Genomic DNA, 16514 nt, shown 5'->3' with positions numbered 1-16514 from the left:
CATCAGATACAAACTTTGATTGTTTGCATAGTCAAAACTCCCGTGCAGCCATTGCTCCAGCAATGAGTACCATCATAAACTAATAAACTCTGTGGCCAGATTCATTCAGGATTTTCATTTAGCTCATGTTACAATGTAGTGGGTAGTGATTTTTTAAATGATGGTTTGATATCAACATGGTATAATAGAACGGAATTTGTTGGGTGTTTTATTCTTACATAAGGAAAGGCTTTTAAAATGTGGCTTTGGGACTGCATATCCAGGACAGCATCGTTTTGTTTATAATGGGAAGGCTACGAGGATGTGCTTTTGTCACAAGCAAGATGGCTGAAAATTCTTCCAGCTAAAGAAGGATTCCAGACTTCCATACCAATTTCAGATGTTAGAGGGAAACTTTTTTAAATTAATCTTCCTGTCCAGCTCTAACCATAATGCATTTAGCCCATCATAACACTGTGAGATTTGGTTAATAAGCCTTCCTGATTTATGAAAGTATGCAGAGATACGGCTCACTATAAATACTGAACATGACATCCAGTCATTATAAGCTGCTGTATTGGGAGGGGATGAAAATGACAGTGGATCCCACTGAAGATTAGCCTTAAGGCTCTTGCTGGTTGTACTTAGGTTTGGAATAGTAGGAGTTGGAAGGAAGAAATAAATAAGACTTTTTTCTTTTGAAAGCAGGTGACTTTATCAGAGCACTGATTTAAACCATGAAGACTCGTCTCTGATCAGTCCTTTGGCTGATCAGAAGAATTGTGTTAAAAAGTGAGGTTGGTTAAGAACTCTCCACACTGCCCCCCAAGTGGCATTTATCAGTAAATTCCTGCTTTTCTTTTGACTGTTATTGCACCTCCTCTGAAGTTCTCCACATAATTTAGTCAGTGAGTCCAACTGATTTATCACAGTCACTCAAACGTGTTTTTACACCATTCATTGAATATTTCAGTACAGGTCTAATCTCATTTGGATTTATTACGATTTATCTTGGATTAAGCATTTATCTGCTAAGGATTTTGACCTATGCTACAAGGTACTGATGAAGCATAGGATTTCAGGAACTTCTAAGCACATTAGAATGAATCAGCAACGTTCTTTTTTAACACCGACTTCACACATTATCTTTTTTTTCAATCAACTTTGCAACATTCATACAGATACGTTGAATAAGCATCTAATTTTCACTTAATACAGCCAGTAACCTGGAAGACTCTTAACATGCAGTAGGAGGAAAGATGCATTTAATTAGGAGCGGCTTAAAAGATCAGGCCTCAGAGTCATGTGACTTCATATTCACTCTGCCTTTGACAACCAATGTAACATAATTGTTTCTTTATATACCAATTTAAATGTCTTTCCTCCTTTTTGAACTGTATTTTGGCAAGTCTTCTACCCTCTCGTTCTACTTTTCCTGGTTTGCACAGCCTGAAGTGGAAAAAAAATACCCAAACAAACAAAACCCAAACAAACAAGGACAAAGAACAAAGATGAATTATCTATTTATTACCTTTCTGGACTCTTAATGTTATTTTTCTTATTTGGATAGGTTCAAACTGCTTCCTCTACTGATTTACATGGTTCTCTACCACTAGAAGTTGAGCATGGTATTCCCACGTGATTTAAAGAAGTTGGACTTTGGCTTTAGTTTGTGGCAAAGCCATGAACCCAAAAAGAATGCTCCATGCTTACTAATTTTGTATATTTATTATATTTCAGAACTCACTTTTTATGCCACTTTTATTGCGCAGAAGTTGGAGAATTGGAGTGTCCACTTTAATTTTTTATGTAAGCTTTTTTCATAGCTTGTCTTTCTAATTCATGATAACACAGCACAAAGAGTGCTTAAATACCTTAAGGCAGTCTTTGGTAATACTAGAAATCAGACATTGGATATGAAACTGCACAATTTAACATGTTTACACACTCTTATTAAAGGAATTAGGAAGAAAATGTATGTTTCGTTTCCAGTATGCATTTCTACAGTTTGCTAAATACTGTCACATTTAGAATGTGCAGTCATGTAACAAATGACTATATTGTAGTAGTATTAGTCATGTTGAGGACTCTCCTTGCTTACCAGGGAGCTTACAGTATGTGTGTAACTAGAGAGATGAAACCTACGATTTTAACAGGACTCTAGTTCCTGTACATCTGAATTAACTGAATAGAATAATGGAATCTGATTGTGTTTTTCATGTGAACGTTTCATGTCTCATTTCTTTACAGTGTCAGGGTACAGCACGTTTTGTGCACCTTGCCATTCCATCATGGAAAGTAGATGCACTTTGTCAAGCATGGCAAACCTTGGCCAATCCATGCTGACTGCTGTTCATAATCACCTTCTCTTCCTCCTCCCAATTACACCTGAGGACGCATGCAGTTATTTTCCCAGAGGAAAGCAAGTGCCGACTAGCCGATAGGTCTGCACATTGTCCTTCTTGCCACAGCAGTGTGGGATTTGGGGTGGGTTTGTGTGTGAAATCAGACTTCCACTTCACAGTTACGAGATTTGACATAGTCCATAATAATATGCCCCATATAAACCAGGATTGAAAAGTCTATAAACAGTTATTGATCTCCACATGCTAGTGAGGAAATTTTCCAAGATCAGTGACAGCTTGGAATCACTGGCATTTTAAAATTATAGATCACTGCTTCACTTTTTTGGCATTAACAATCTTGCATTATGGCAATGAACATGTTAGATGTGCATAGGAAAAAAAATAACCAAAATGCTTTTAACATTTTAGCATTTTTTGTTTGAGCAATATTAAAGATAGAAATTTCCTGATACAATTCAAAATAATGGTTTTGTTTATTAAGGATATGTAGGCATTAAGATGAAGTTAGGGTAAGAAAAATGCTTGTTTGTGTGAAAAGAGTATCTGCTTTCTCTACACAAGCATCTCCTGAGGCTTCTTTGATTCATACCTGATGATGTTAATGACTAAACCAGGTTTTTACTCCTGGTAACACTGCAGAATGCTTACAGTTATAGAAGAGTAAAAATAATTTTCCATCTGCCCCAAGTCCTTGGCAGTACAACTCACAGGCATCTCTTCTGTTTCCTGAAGTTATTTACAATGAGGAGGATTGGTTTCGAGTCATTGTCCTTATAGACATTGACAAAACCTCTTTGGTCGGCCACTGAACTTCCCTATAGTTCAGGAGGCACTGTGCACTTACCTCCAAAAGGGCACATTTTACATGACAGGAAAGAGCGTGTTTATAATGTGTTACCATGTTATGTGTTAGCTGTTAGTACATGCTAAAATCACCTCTTCGTTACTGAGGACAAAACGTTTGGAATTTCTGGGCTTGTCGCATGCTGCCTGAGGTAGGAAGGACCTAATGCTGCTCCCACAAGGATCCCTCCAGCTGGTGGAGGATCTGTTCTGATGCACTCTGAAGGACACTACATATGCCTTGGATGGAAAGGTGATGATTTGTATGTACTGGCTGGGAGAAATGAGAAAGAAATGGGAGTGCTGGTATCATAATTTACTGAATTTGATTCCTGCACCACAAGAACACGCTTTAGATAAGTTTTAAGAATTTGACTAATAAGATTATTTGGCTAATAATGTTTTAAGGCAAAAAGAATGCAATAGAAAATGTTAAATCTGAATCTGTAAAGAGGAAGCAAGCATTGCAAATGATAGGCTGCTTTGAACTAAGATCTTTGAATACAGACTTAAATTGTCTAAGGTGCAACAGGGCTTGCTTTATTTCTGTGACAGCAACAGTTCATCCACAGACTCTCATGGCATGATATATGCAGAGGTATCTTTACTGTGCTATCTCAGTTTCTTTTAGGGAATGATTTGTGATCATTTATCTAGCATTAGGAGTACAGAGACATTCAAATTTCTCTTAAAATATGTGGTATTGCAAACAACGGATATAAAATGAGATTCACACACATAGCTTTGCTCGTGGCCAAGAACTGTGTTGCAATATGCCGGAAATCCAAACATCCTCCTACTCCCAGAGCCTTGCTGACAGATCTGCAACAACTTCTTTCTCTTGAAAAAGCTACATACAGAATCAGAATAAGAAGCAGAGACACATGCTTATTCTGAGAAACTAATCTAATCCATAAAATGAAGGCTAAAGATTCCTTATCAATATGGAAATTGCATTTATTTTTGAACATTCTACACTGTCAGGTAACAAATGGATTATCTAATGCTCCTCCCTCCCCCCCAAAGAAAACCATGAAGAGTAAACCTTGTCGTCCCTGAAACAGCAACAACAGCAACCCTTAGGATTAGTGTCATTGTTTTCTTATATAGGCATTTAGACTGACAAATCGTTTGGTTTCTGCGTAAATACAGGGGTGTGCATTAATGGAACTTGATACAGAAATAGAACCTTAGTTCAGCAGATCCTCCTTTGTAGAAAAACCAATTAAAAAGCAAACACAAGGGAGTAGAAAAACAAGTAACTTTTATAGGAGCGTATTTTTTAAACGGAGCATACTTTGCAAGAAGTGCTCTATTAGATGCTACATATTTTAATTAGCTGTTTAGAAAATCAAGTTGACAGTGTCCTTTAATTAGTAGACATTGACTTATTCCACATGTATTATGGCACAGTGAATCTTATTAAGATAAATGTTTCTCTCTGAAGATATGGGAAAAAAAAAATCCACTATCATTTGTTTGCCTACCAGATTGCTCACCATCAATACGTCTGCTATTTAAAATGATGAATTTTAGTCACATATTTAATTAGCTAATAGCTGATCTCACTGTAGGGTCTCGATCCTCCTTCCATGTATTCTTTCATCCTCAAAAAGTCTCTGGTTATATCTTGTTTTTGAAGTTTTCTTTTGAAATTGTCCTTGCTACTTTCAAACTTAAAATGCAGCAAATTAAATTAAGAAAAGTAAAAAATGATTGTGAAAACATTTAAGGTTTGGAGTACAGTTGTATATCTACTGTTCATTCTAACGCATTGCTAGAGGCTGTGGTTTTAAAAAAAAACACTTAAAAATGTTAGTTTTTCCACTTGGATTGCTTCGGATGCTTGGTCTGAGAGAAAATTATGTGTGCTTTTAAAGGCTATTCGCTCATTTAAGGTATGTGTGCATTTGCACACTGCTGCTCAGTATGCAGCCTCTCGCAGAATTCATGTTGTTTGATGGCAACAGTTGGACAGCACAGTGAATGTACTTGATTCTATTCTGAGCCAAGGTAACTACTAAGACAAAATGATGTCTTAATAGTGTCCAGGGACATCACTGGTTTGGAAGAGGAGATACTTTGTTATTGATTGTTCACCGCACACGACAAATGGTACATCTCTGTCCCCACTAATAGAGTAACATTCAAGGAAAGGGCTCGCTGAAGAGGGAGCCTATGTCTGGCCTCCAAACATGTGTTTTTCCCTACAGTGTGCAGAGATGTATCATGCCACCAGTACCAAAGTGATAAGCAAGAAAAAAGCTTTGTTACAGGGATTGCATTTGAATGGGCTGTGGCGACAGGCGTGGTGCTGCCAAGGAGAGCCAGCGCCAGAGATGGTGTTACAGTTTGGGGCTTTCCTGTGAATAACCTGGAGGCAGACTGGGGTTTTAGATAATTGTTGGCTGCCATCACTTATTAATGTTCTGAAGAAGCTCTGCGAGATGGATTTGTCAATGAACTTGTAACTGCATGGACTTGTCTGCACCTGCCATTCAGCTAGCTTCAGCTGAACTACCTACATGCACACACACAAATGTCTGTCTTACTTGTAAATGAATTCTCTTCAAAGGAAACTTTGAACTGCCATACAGTTATTGATACAAGTCCTTCAGAAACCAGATGGACCTCTTAGGCAGATGACTCAAAATCAGAGAATTTGCTGTGTGAGAGCAAAGTGTACGAAAGAGCACCTAATGGCTGGACTAATGTGTATGAATTGGGTGTGATACTTATTAGGCTGTTTTTGCTACTTTCAGCTTCCTCACAAACACTGGACAGTAATCAAGCTTCAATTTCTATAGAAAACTGACTGTATTACTTAAAGAAAAGTATTATTTGACCTCTGGAGCGTGCTATTACTAAGAGAAGGCCATAATTGACTTTTTGGATAGACTATTATTTGTTCTTGCTCTTGTCCTATAACAGCACGGACTATAAACTTTATATCCCAGTCATGCTGGGACGTTTTACCAATATTTTTGTCACTTTCTGGCTCACTGAACAGAGCAGCTCTTTCTAAGTGTTCTTGCTTACTGTAAACCTTAGGTTTACCTTTACAAACATCAGGCCTGTATGTACTCATCCAGGCCTGAGACTTGGGAAAGCAGGTCAGTTAATTGCCCTAGAGTTTGCTTTTCAAATGATGGAATAACTGGCAAAGCATAATTGTTCTTGCTGTTCACTGTATGGCATGAAAACAAGCGTAAGGTGAGCAAAGACCTTGATGACTGAGTCTCACTGATCTAAAACCCACACATCAACCTAACTACCAAAGGCTATCTACATGCACCCTTTGAATTCATTCCTTTGATACATTTAAAATATATATATTTTAAATAAGCCCATGAGTGCTCACTTCTGTCATAGGCTGGTTTTACCTCTCTCATCTTTCCAGAGGTACAGTGCCTACATTAAAAGAGCTTTACTCCTGTGGATGCTAAAAATGATTAAAAGGTACAAGAGAGCTGAAAAGTATATAGAATCTTAAGATACAATGCATAGAGTATGTCTGCAGATAGAAGTATAGGGAACAGTCTGGAAAAAATATGTACAGATTCATAAAAAATATTTATTAAATATTTTTCAATAAATATATTAAAACATCACGCAATCATATATTTCAGTTTGAAGCAGCCAGCAGGACTGTCAGAATTGTGTTAACTCCCTGGAAACATCAACAGGGGCTCAGGGTATTATACATTACACCTTAGGTTTGAAAGTTCCTCAGCTGTCCTCCTCCACACATTCAGACACCAAGAGATCTGACTCAGCCCTTCACCTTTCCCAGATAAAATACACTTTTCTTGTGTAGTGTGTAAACCTTTCCAATGGGAACTTAAAAATGAAGGTTCTTAATTTCCCCAAGATAATTTTTTAAAATGGATCTTGTAATAAGAAGGGTTTGCTCCTGTCCTTGGGTAACATTTCTTTTTCCATTCTGCACCCAGTTGTCTGGCCCTGACCTTTCCCTTGGAGGTCTTTCCTTTCCAATTGCAAGGCATAAGCTCATACTGGCAACCAACTTCTTTCCAACAACATCACAGAGTTCTTAGAGTTGGAAGGAACCTCTAAAGGTCCCTTAGTCCAACTCCCCTGCAATGAACAGGGACACCACAGCCAGATCAGGCTGCTCAGGGCCTGATCCAGATTTGCTTTGAAAGTCTCCAGGGATGGGGCATCCTGGGGTCACAGACTACTCACCTGTACTCAGTATGGTTGCAATCTACTCACTGGGTTCCTTAGGCTGGTGTTTTCTCTGTGTAATTACACAATACTGAAAAACACCAAAGGGGACTATCAATAAGGCCCAGTAGTTCAAAAATATCCATAAAATGTAAAATTAAATATTTTTCAGGAGTGAAATGAGATGGTGCTTTGATTGCCTGGGCACAAATTGATCCAACTTTTGTGATCATGATGTCTCAGGTCTCATATCAGTTATCTCAGCTTAACTTTTTGATTATTTCTGAAGTCATGCACAAAATGAGGGGAGACACATCCTGACCTTTCCAGACTTGCTGCATTTTAACTTTTCTTATGCTTAGAAATAATACAGAAGAACCCAAGAGGTAATATTATTTTTGTATAGAACGTCTTAAGATATACTAGGCATGTTCGGAATACATTAAAGATACTGTCCTGATCCAAGAAATTTACAATCTGCTTTTATGTATTACATAACTAATGAGAGCAATAAATGCTAGAGGAATGGAAAGAGTGGAATGAGTTTACATTAATAAGGTTAGAACATTTCTCCAATACGTCTGCATGTTTTAAAATTCACTTCAATTTTGCTACCTCAGTCTAAGCCTTGATGGTTCATTTTGGCTCTCTTTATCAGATGATATTTTCTGCCTGAACCTGCCAGCCCATAACATCCTGGCTTAAAAACTCAAGCCAGACTTTTTGTTTCAAATTTTGTTATATATTTTATTTGATTTGTACCTCCTCTGCTCTGCCTTCACAGCCAACACTGATGGCCTGTTTCTAGCAGAAACCTTACGGCCTCTCCTCTGACAAAAGTCAAACAAAGCTGAAGTACCTGCATTAGGTGCACTCAAGTGCATGCACTATTTTTTTCTATGGTGGGAAAATAAAAAGTTCTGTATGATTTCTATATAACCGCACTTAGATTTTTATATCTCCACTTTGAAAAACATTATTGTACCATACACCATATGTGAGGTGCTTGAAATGCATGCATGACCTGTGTGTTCATGTTCTTACTTTCCATTCTCATCCAGCCTTAACAGCCATTTAAAAACAATTAGTGAAAAAACAGTAGTGCTCCTTTTTTTGCTACGTATTAAAACATTTTCTTTTTTTTCTTTTTTAATTTGCCTTTTTTTAAAAGAAAAAAAAAAACACTCTGAAATGATCAGGATTGTAAAATTGAGTTTGTATTGATTTTTCTGGAAGATGTTTGAGATTTCAACAGGTACGTATTGACCACAGCCACCTCCAGTTGAATCAGAAGTACTGGATGCACAATGCAAATCAATCCATCTTTGACATATTTGAATTATCTTAATGTTAAGAAAAAAGAAATAAGTGATTAGAAAGAATTTTTCCTTTCTTTGCTCTTGTGGCATTATGTTGTCTTGTGTTCTTTAGTAGCCATGTAGTATTGTGGGCTGTGGTCAAAGAAAATCTAACATTATAAATACAAGAAAGAATAAGGAAATAGCATACTCCTCAAGTCCCCATAGACTATAAATAAACAGAAAGCACAAATCCATATTTAGAGAAATAATTTCTTCCTTGATATTTAGAATGTAGCTGTCAGTCACATTAATTTTTATGTAAATTTGTCTAAGGATGAGTCATAACTGAATAATTGCCTAATCTTCCTGGTTTTGGCCACTATTTCCATTTGTATTTCTGTTACTGCAGTTTATTTTTATTTGTTGATACAATGTTTCTTAAGAGTCCACTCTTGGGAACACAGCAAAAAGACAGGGCCTACTTCAAGTTGCTTTCAGTCCACATGAGTTGATGCCAGAGACAGACAGAGATCAGAATAAGACAACACTAGTCACAATGACAGACAGTAATCTTGGCACACAGCTGACTATTTATTATCATTTCTTCAGTAGACATCACAGCATAGGAGATTTTTAGGGAGGGATTTGAAGGAGAAAAATTAGGTGAGTGGGAGTGAGAAGCAGCAGTGAGGGAAAGCAAGAAGGTGCTGGTTTGAAAATGTAACAAGTAGAGTTATTACTGAATGAAATGTGTGGGGGGAAGACGTTGATTTCTCTATAGGATATTAAAAGATGATAGGGTGGGAATAAGCTGTGAAGAGCCATAAAAGTGAAGCAGCTTTTGCTTGTTAAGATATTGAAAGAGGGATAAAATAAAGAATATGGCAGAAATAATAAATGTGAAGATAACCAAGGAGATAGCATTTTGCAGTGGTATTCTGTTACTCCCTGTTGTTTCATGATGCCCAAAATTAGATAATTAGCTTTGGAAGAGAAGGGACCAAAGACATCTTTATACTAAAGAGCACCCTAACATCCTTTCACATGCTCAAAAAAATGCATAAATAAAAATGAACGAGTGCTTCTCCTGATCGTTCTTTCCCTCATCTTTCAGTCCTTATTCTTTAAGTTTACACCATTCAGGTATCTTTCCCTTTCTGAAAAGAACTTTCTATATGAACTTTCCAGTCCTTCTCTCAAGTCAAATTAGCTTACTGTTTTTGGAAAGACTGCATATCATCTATATTTAACATCATTTCAGCTTGGTGAGGTGACTATAACATAGCATTAAACTCAGACTAAAAAAAACCTGAGCGTGGCATTTCTAGGTTTTTCAAGTATGTTAACTCAGAAAAGCTAATTTGACTGAAAAAAAAGTGCTTTCCCCAGCTATCTCTTCTTTCAATACACCTACAAATATCTGAGTTACTAGTTTGGCAGCTGGAGGCAAAAGGCATTTGGATTAGTATTTGTGGTCACCATAGAAGTGAGTCTCTCAGAAATGTGAATAAAGAGAAGGTCGGACCAAGAACTGATTTGGAAGGTTTCTCCACAGGCATTTAATTCTTAGAAATTTACAGATGAAAAATGCTATCTGACTATTAATAGATAGGAATGAAATATGGATGAGGGGACACTAAAGCTGGAATAGCAAGTAGAACAAAGGGGATAGGGGACTTGGGGACATAAGAAACCAGACTGGAGCTGCAGACTTGGACAGAACTATGTAAGACCTAGATAAAAAAGGAAAGTTTAGATAAAAGAATGAAGAGCTGAATGTTATAAGGAAGTATTTTAAGAAGGACTGGGACATGGCTACCAGGAAACCTAAATAAAAGAAGTTATATGGACAGGATAAAAGATGAGCAGAAACAGAAAAGTTGCCCTAGCTGCTGATACTGGTATGGTCAACTTTGCAGGGAGAAAGCCAGAGTTGATAACAGGCTAGAAAAACAAAAAGGAAAAGCAATCAGGTTAGGCCTGTAGTTTATGTGACAGACAGGCAGGAGGTACAGTAATGTGTGGAGAGAGTTTCCAGGGAAGAATGTAATGTGCATTAAAAGCTTGAATACTGGTGCTAATAATGTTTCCAAATGAATATGCAGAACATTTGATATAAGCAGCCATCAGTGAGGTCTGGATGGACAGGTGAGTATACATGCAGCATAATCTGAAGTGAGGTCTCCCAGGATCATTTGCCAAGCAACAAATAAGGCCTGGGATATTTTCTGGCCCAGGGTGAGAATGGAGAGCATGGGGTGGGCTGCTCACTAGTTCATTGTCAGCAGTGAGACAAACCAGCCTTTGCAGTATCCTAGTTACCACCTGTAGTTTATGAAGGCTGAAGAAATATAGACATTGTTTTTTCCAGAGCTTGAATCTAGATGTCCCTTGATGGCTTTTGACTGCTGGCACAAAGCAAGGAACAATATCCGTATTCCAACAGGACTTCTAACCCCATTAGAAAGCCCCCTTGGTGCACTATTTTAGACAGATATTTCAGTCACTGGCACAGGAATGTGGCCGAGTTTGAAAACTTGTGGCTGTGGTATAGAAATATGTTGAGAATGAAGAGAAAAATAATCAAAGCGGTATGAACTGAAGAAAGAATCAACAAGGCTGCAAAAGCCAGGGAAAAACACAATGAAGAGGAGGTAACAGATCCAGAGAAATCCAGCTGTGTAAAACCATGTGAGTCTTGTTATGTGGTGTTGCACTGGAAGAGAAAATGCACATACCAGATAGGAAGACAGAGAGTAAAGTAATATTTAAATAACACCACTTTAGGTGGAGAAAGATGCAGTTTCACTTGCCTTGATTTTCAGGCTTGGAGCATTTCACTAACAGGTCACTGGTCTCTTTGGTAACATTAATTTATTAGCTGTAAGCAAGCAAACACATAAATGTTTATGTAGCCATAAACAGTCTTGCCCATTTCCATTGCTCAGCATTGCACACACACTTCCCATTTCAGTCAGCCACTCACTTTGGAGTGTGCTCACCCCTCGTGTCTGTCTGTGTATGCAAATACAAGTGACTCAAGGATCTGTGCTTGCACTTGTGACACCGCCTGTCCCGTGCTTAACCTCGCTTCTGAAGGCTTGCAGCCTGCACAGAGGGCATGTGATGAAGGTTTTGTCTCAGGCTTGTGTTACTGAGGCACGCACAGTCAGACCCAGCACCCCGTGTCTTGGGGGAAACACGCACATAATTAGCCCCTCTGCACCACAGAACACACTGCTGTATTTGCCACATGGTGGGTGTCACCCAGCGGGCCTGCAGCGCATGCAGGAGCCCTCCCGTCCCCAGGAAGCCTGACTGTATTTGCCATATGGTCGCACTCACCTGCTAGGGCGAGAGACAGACGGGCAACACACACACTCATAATGAAGCCCCCCACTGGGCTGCCCTAAAAAATGAGGGAAAAAAGCCGCCATAACTGCTCCCTAATCAGAGCGCTGTGTGGGCTTTGCGGTAGGGCGGGACGGCAGCCCACCTCTGCCCCCGGCCCGGCCGCACAGCGGGGTGGGAGCGCCCCTCACGCACAGCCGGCACAGTGGCCGACCTGGGAGACAGCGGCAGCACAGCGATGGCAGCACAGCGATGGCAGCACAGCGATGGCAGCACAGCGACTGCCGCTCCCGGCGTGGCTGCGCGCAGGGATGGCTTTTCGCGGGCGGGGGTCACTGTCAGCGCAGCATCCCTCCCCGCTCCCCTCCCTTCCGTTCCCGTCTCTCCACGGCGGCTGCGCGCGGGCTGAGGGGGAGCGCGGGGCTCCCCTGGCGGTGACGTGCGTTGCCATGGCGACGCTCAGGCAGCGTCTCGCGCCGTGGGGGGGGCGGAGGGGGGGGCTGAGGGGATGACAACAAATATGGCGGAGAGGAGCAGGACGGCAGAGACGGGTCAGTGCCAGCCGCAGGCGCCTGGGCGGGGGGAGAGGGGAAGAGACCCCGTCTCCAGGGGATGAAGGCGAGGGGCTTCCAGCAGGGAGGAGAATGCCTTACTCGCTGGAGTGCGGGTAACGGAGCTCATCTCGCAGGGGAAAGGGAGGGAAGCTCTGAGGTGCAGAAGGGGCCCGGAGCAGGGAGAGAGCTCCCTGCACGGGGAGCTGCGAGGAGGGGAAAATACCATCCCCGGAGGGGCATCTTTCAGGGGCGACGTGGCCGTGGGGCAGGGAAAGAAGAACGGCCGCGGGCTGGCTCGGGAGCCCGGCGGGAACAGCTCCGGCTGCGGCGCTCTGTGGGGCAGCCAGCGCCGCGCGGGGGGACCGAAGCGGTGTGGTGAGGAGCAGAGCAAAGAGTGGCGGGAGGGAGTGCCCTCACACGAGGAACCTTTCCCTGCCTTACCTGGAATGGAAAGGAAATAATACGCGAAGGCAGAATGTTGGGACTGAAGCCGCGCCACCGTGCTGCTGGCTCTGGGCTGACCTGCAGGTGCTGCCTGTCCTGTCCCTGGGTCTGTAAGGAGCGATTCACTTATGGCATGTGCTGCGCTGCCAGGGGCTCGAGCCGAGGGGTGAAGTGGGACTGTCGCATTCGGACCCTGCTGGCAATAGCTCTGGCTGTGTGTGCGAAGATAAGTTTGTGGATGAAACTCAAGTTCTGGGCTTCTTCAGGTGCGGTATGGATTGTCTAGGTACAGGGGTCTCTCCTATTGTAACAGAACACAATGAAGGCCTTTACCACCTCACAAAAGCTCCCAAACTAACTTAGGAAAATCTATCAACACTGTGAGGATGAAACAAAGGTGATGACGGCTTTTCTGAGTATTTAATACCCCCGCAACATCATACACACGAATTTCCTAGATTCCTGGACCAAAAGCTCATTTTCATTGCCTGCTGTGCTGCTGTGCATGTGCTTTTCTCCCCCAGAAGTGGCTCCATATGTGTGGAAGATGCATTATCCATAGAACTGACATTGGATTTTTGGACCACTTGAGGTGAAATAAAGTGAAAAACATGTGAAATGCTCTTGTCCTCTGAAAAGCAATACCACAAAGGCTGTATCTGAATAGGCTGGCCTAAGGTTCTTGAACTCCCAGTCTGTTTCAAGCCTACTCTTTATGAAGCCCTGAAACAGCCTTGAGAAGTTTCTTATACATTAAGCTTTCCATGCAGCAGGTGATTTGTTTCCTCTGCTGTACAGCACTGTACTAAACACAGCTGATCTGCTCTGACTGCGCCATGAAATGGAATGCATCTCCAGTGGCCGTTTGACTATATCAGCTCTTCAGCAAACTTCATCCACCTATGCCTATGTGCTTGCCAGTAATTTTCTATATAACACGGTAGAACTTGCTCACTATTTCTGGATTATTGCATAAAGTTACTTTTACATCGAGTTTTCTGCTATATTCTTTAAATCTGTATCTTTACGATATTTGGTTTCTGTTTTTAACTCTGTCACGTCCATTTCAGCTGGGTAATCCATCATTTTCTTGTAAATGCACTGGTTCCATGAGCTTGTGATGAAATCAAGTTTTGTTGCATGTTCCTGATACATGTTCATCTCAGTTTTTCAGTGCCTGTCTGACTGTTTTGAAGCTCTAATTTGCAGGCCTCTCCCTGTCTGGATTACTAGTTCAGTAACTTCAATGCAAAAAGCGACAAAAATAGGAAAAAGTCCTGACAATTTAATGGGACTTTGAGGAAACTGAATGAAAGAAACTTGTGGTCTTGGCCCATTTATTTAGAGAGGGCATAGAAGGTAGGCTCTGGAAGAAGCGTCTGTCTCCCCCTGCACTTAGTTTAGGTTTCCAACACTGATGTCATATAGTGTAGGTAGGGAATAGTCTTGTTCACGGCATGTCCTACTTCCTGTGTCATCACACTCTGTCAGATTTGGGCCATTCTTGAGGAGATCTGAGTCTAGCTCTGAGACCTGCATTTCACACACGTTTAAATTTTTCTGTGTGGTTGGACCGGATGATCTTTGAAGTCTTTTCCAACCTCGGTGATTCTATGATTCTGTGATTCTATTGTTTGCAGGGAGAACAACGCTATGAAAGAACAACCTTGTTCAAACTGCTAGAGTTGATTTAGCCAGTGTGACTCTGCTGCACTTGCTGTTACATTTTTTCTTGCAAATGTTCCTATTCCTGAGTCAGAAGACACAAATAATAGCTCTCCTGTATTTCTTCTTGAGGTATTGTTATTTCTCATTTTCAAACGAGAAAACAGCACTACAGGAACTCTGAAGGTAACTTACCTATGCTTTACGGCAACACACATCACTCTATGTTATGGAAGTTATGTTATATTCTCCTTGTTTGCTTACACGCACCTGAGGTGTTTTCAACCTGTCTAAATTTAGTTTTGAAAATACGCTGTGTCCAGAGGTTCTGTATATCAGTTATACTTTATGGAAAACATACCTTTTTCTCATGTAAGAGTTTTGTATTTCAGTTTTATTAGTATTTCCTTATTCTTTTTGTCACCGGAAATTAAAAGTTAATTGTTCATACACTGCTCATTGTAGTTACTGTTTCTTTATAAAATCTTTCAACATTTTAATTCTTTTTTTTTTCTTTTTTAAGGAAAACATTTTTGTTTCTGTAGTAAATCTTGCACATTTGTACGCCTTTTATTTTTATTTATTTATTTTTCTCATGAGGAAGAGGATGAGGACACTCAACTTCCTACAAAGTACAAAGAAAAGACTGCCTTCAACCCTTCCTACGCTGCCATAGCATTATGTTTTAGATCATAGCTTAAACCAAGCTGTGTATTTCAAATGAGACTGAGATTTACTATAGAAGTTGGATTACTTCGCATCTACTGCAGTGCTCATGTTCTGCTACTGGGCACTCTGGACTAGGCAGACATTTGGTCTAATCCATTAAAATAGTTCCTGTGTTCTGATGTTTGGTTTTTTGGCCAGTTCCTCTGAACTTCTCAGATCAACTGCAATAAGCCATAAGTTTGTCAGCTTCTGTGTTTAGATTCGCCATACCACAAGTCTGGGATGAAGTCTGCAGGAGAATGCAAAGGGTTAAGGCTAATGAGTTACTTCCAGGTGCTTCTTGGCTTGCCTTCTTAGTGTTTTGCTCAACAGCCCTTGATGTCTCACACCTTTAGGAATATGGGATGCAGCAAGATGGACAATTCAGTTGAGTTTCTTAAAAATCAGGTCAACATCATTCTTACTATTCTTACTAAATGCATTCCAACTCAAAGAACTTCCTGCTTTCTTTTAGGTGGTATTAGTTGTTAAATAAAGAGCTGAATTAAATAAGACAATTAGATCTATAGTCAATTTTTTTTTTGTTCTTTCTTTAAATATAAGCCTTACAGGAAACTGAACACTCATTCTTTAGCTTTGGCATGAGGACATTTAAAATAGGGTGAATTACCTAACTATTTTAACACTCATACTTGTAGTCTCAGTCTTTAAAATAACGCCAAATGTCACTGGTATTTCTGCTCTCCCAGGCAAATTTAATTTCTTAAATTGAATTAGGCTTTCTTAAATTCTTTCTGAATGTTCACAATGTTCACATGCGTGTAAACAATAAAGCTTATTTCCTAATCTACACAAATACGTGGCTTTGCAGTTTACTAGTCTGTATGCATAGCTGAATCCCAGTGTTGGGGAAAAGAAGCGCATCTGCCTCCTGTATCCTCCTATCAGCAGGGAAAGATTTCATATCAGACAGTTTGTGATGGTACTGGGCCCAGACTTGCAGATGTGCTCACATGGTAAAGAACTATTTGCAGTTGTTTATAAAATGCTACAGTACGTATTTGTAAACAAATTCAAAATGTGTTTTGTTCAACAAATACTTTTGCCAGACGTTATTGACATCATGGGTACTTTATTTAAGGCATATCAAAATC

General features: G+C 40.3%; 1 protein-coding gene across 3 annotated transcripts in view; it reads left to right on the top strand.

Annotated features, from left to right (window-relative positions):
- The first annotated feature begins 12514 nt into the window (after window positions 1-12514).
- Window positions 12515-16514, top strand: part of LOC140255477 (BEN domain-containing protein 5-like) — an 812733-nt gene continuing 808733 nt past the window's right edge. For 2 of the 3 annotated variants that reach the window (XM_072343116.1, XM_072343118.1), the window contains exon 1: window positions 12515-12579. In XM_072343116.1, the coding sequence (XP_072199217.1) occupies window positions 12537-12579 (43 nt within the window). In that variant the 5' untranslated portion in view covers window positions 12515-12536. The remainder of the gene's footprint in view (window positions 12580-16514) is intronic. The other variant, XM_072343117.1, reaches the window with a different exon arrangement.

This window comes from Excalfactoria chinensis, chromosome 8 (genome assembly GCF_039878825.1).
Source record: "Excalfactoria chinensis isolate bCotChi1 chromosome 8, bCotChi1.hap2, whole genome shotgun sequence".
Taxonomy (NCBI): Eukaryota; Metazoa; Chordata; class Aves; order Galliformes; family Phasianidae; genus Excalfactoria; species Excalfactoria chinensis.
Note: the sequence above shows the minus strand (reverse complement) of the source record. Positions and strands in the feature narration are given on the sequence as shown.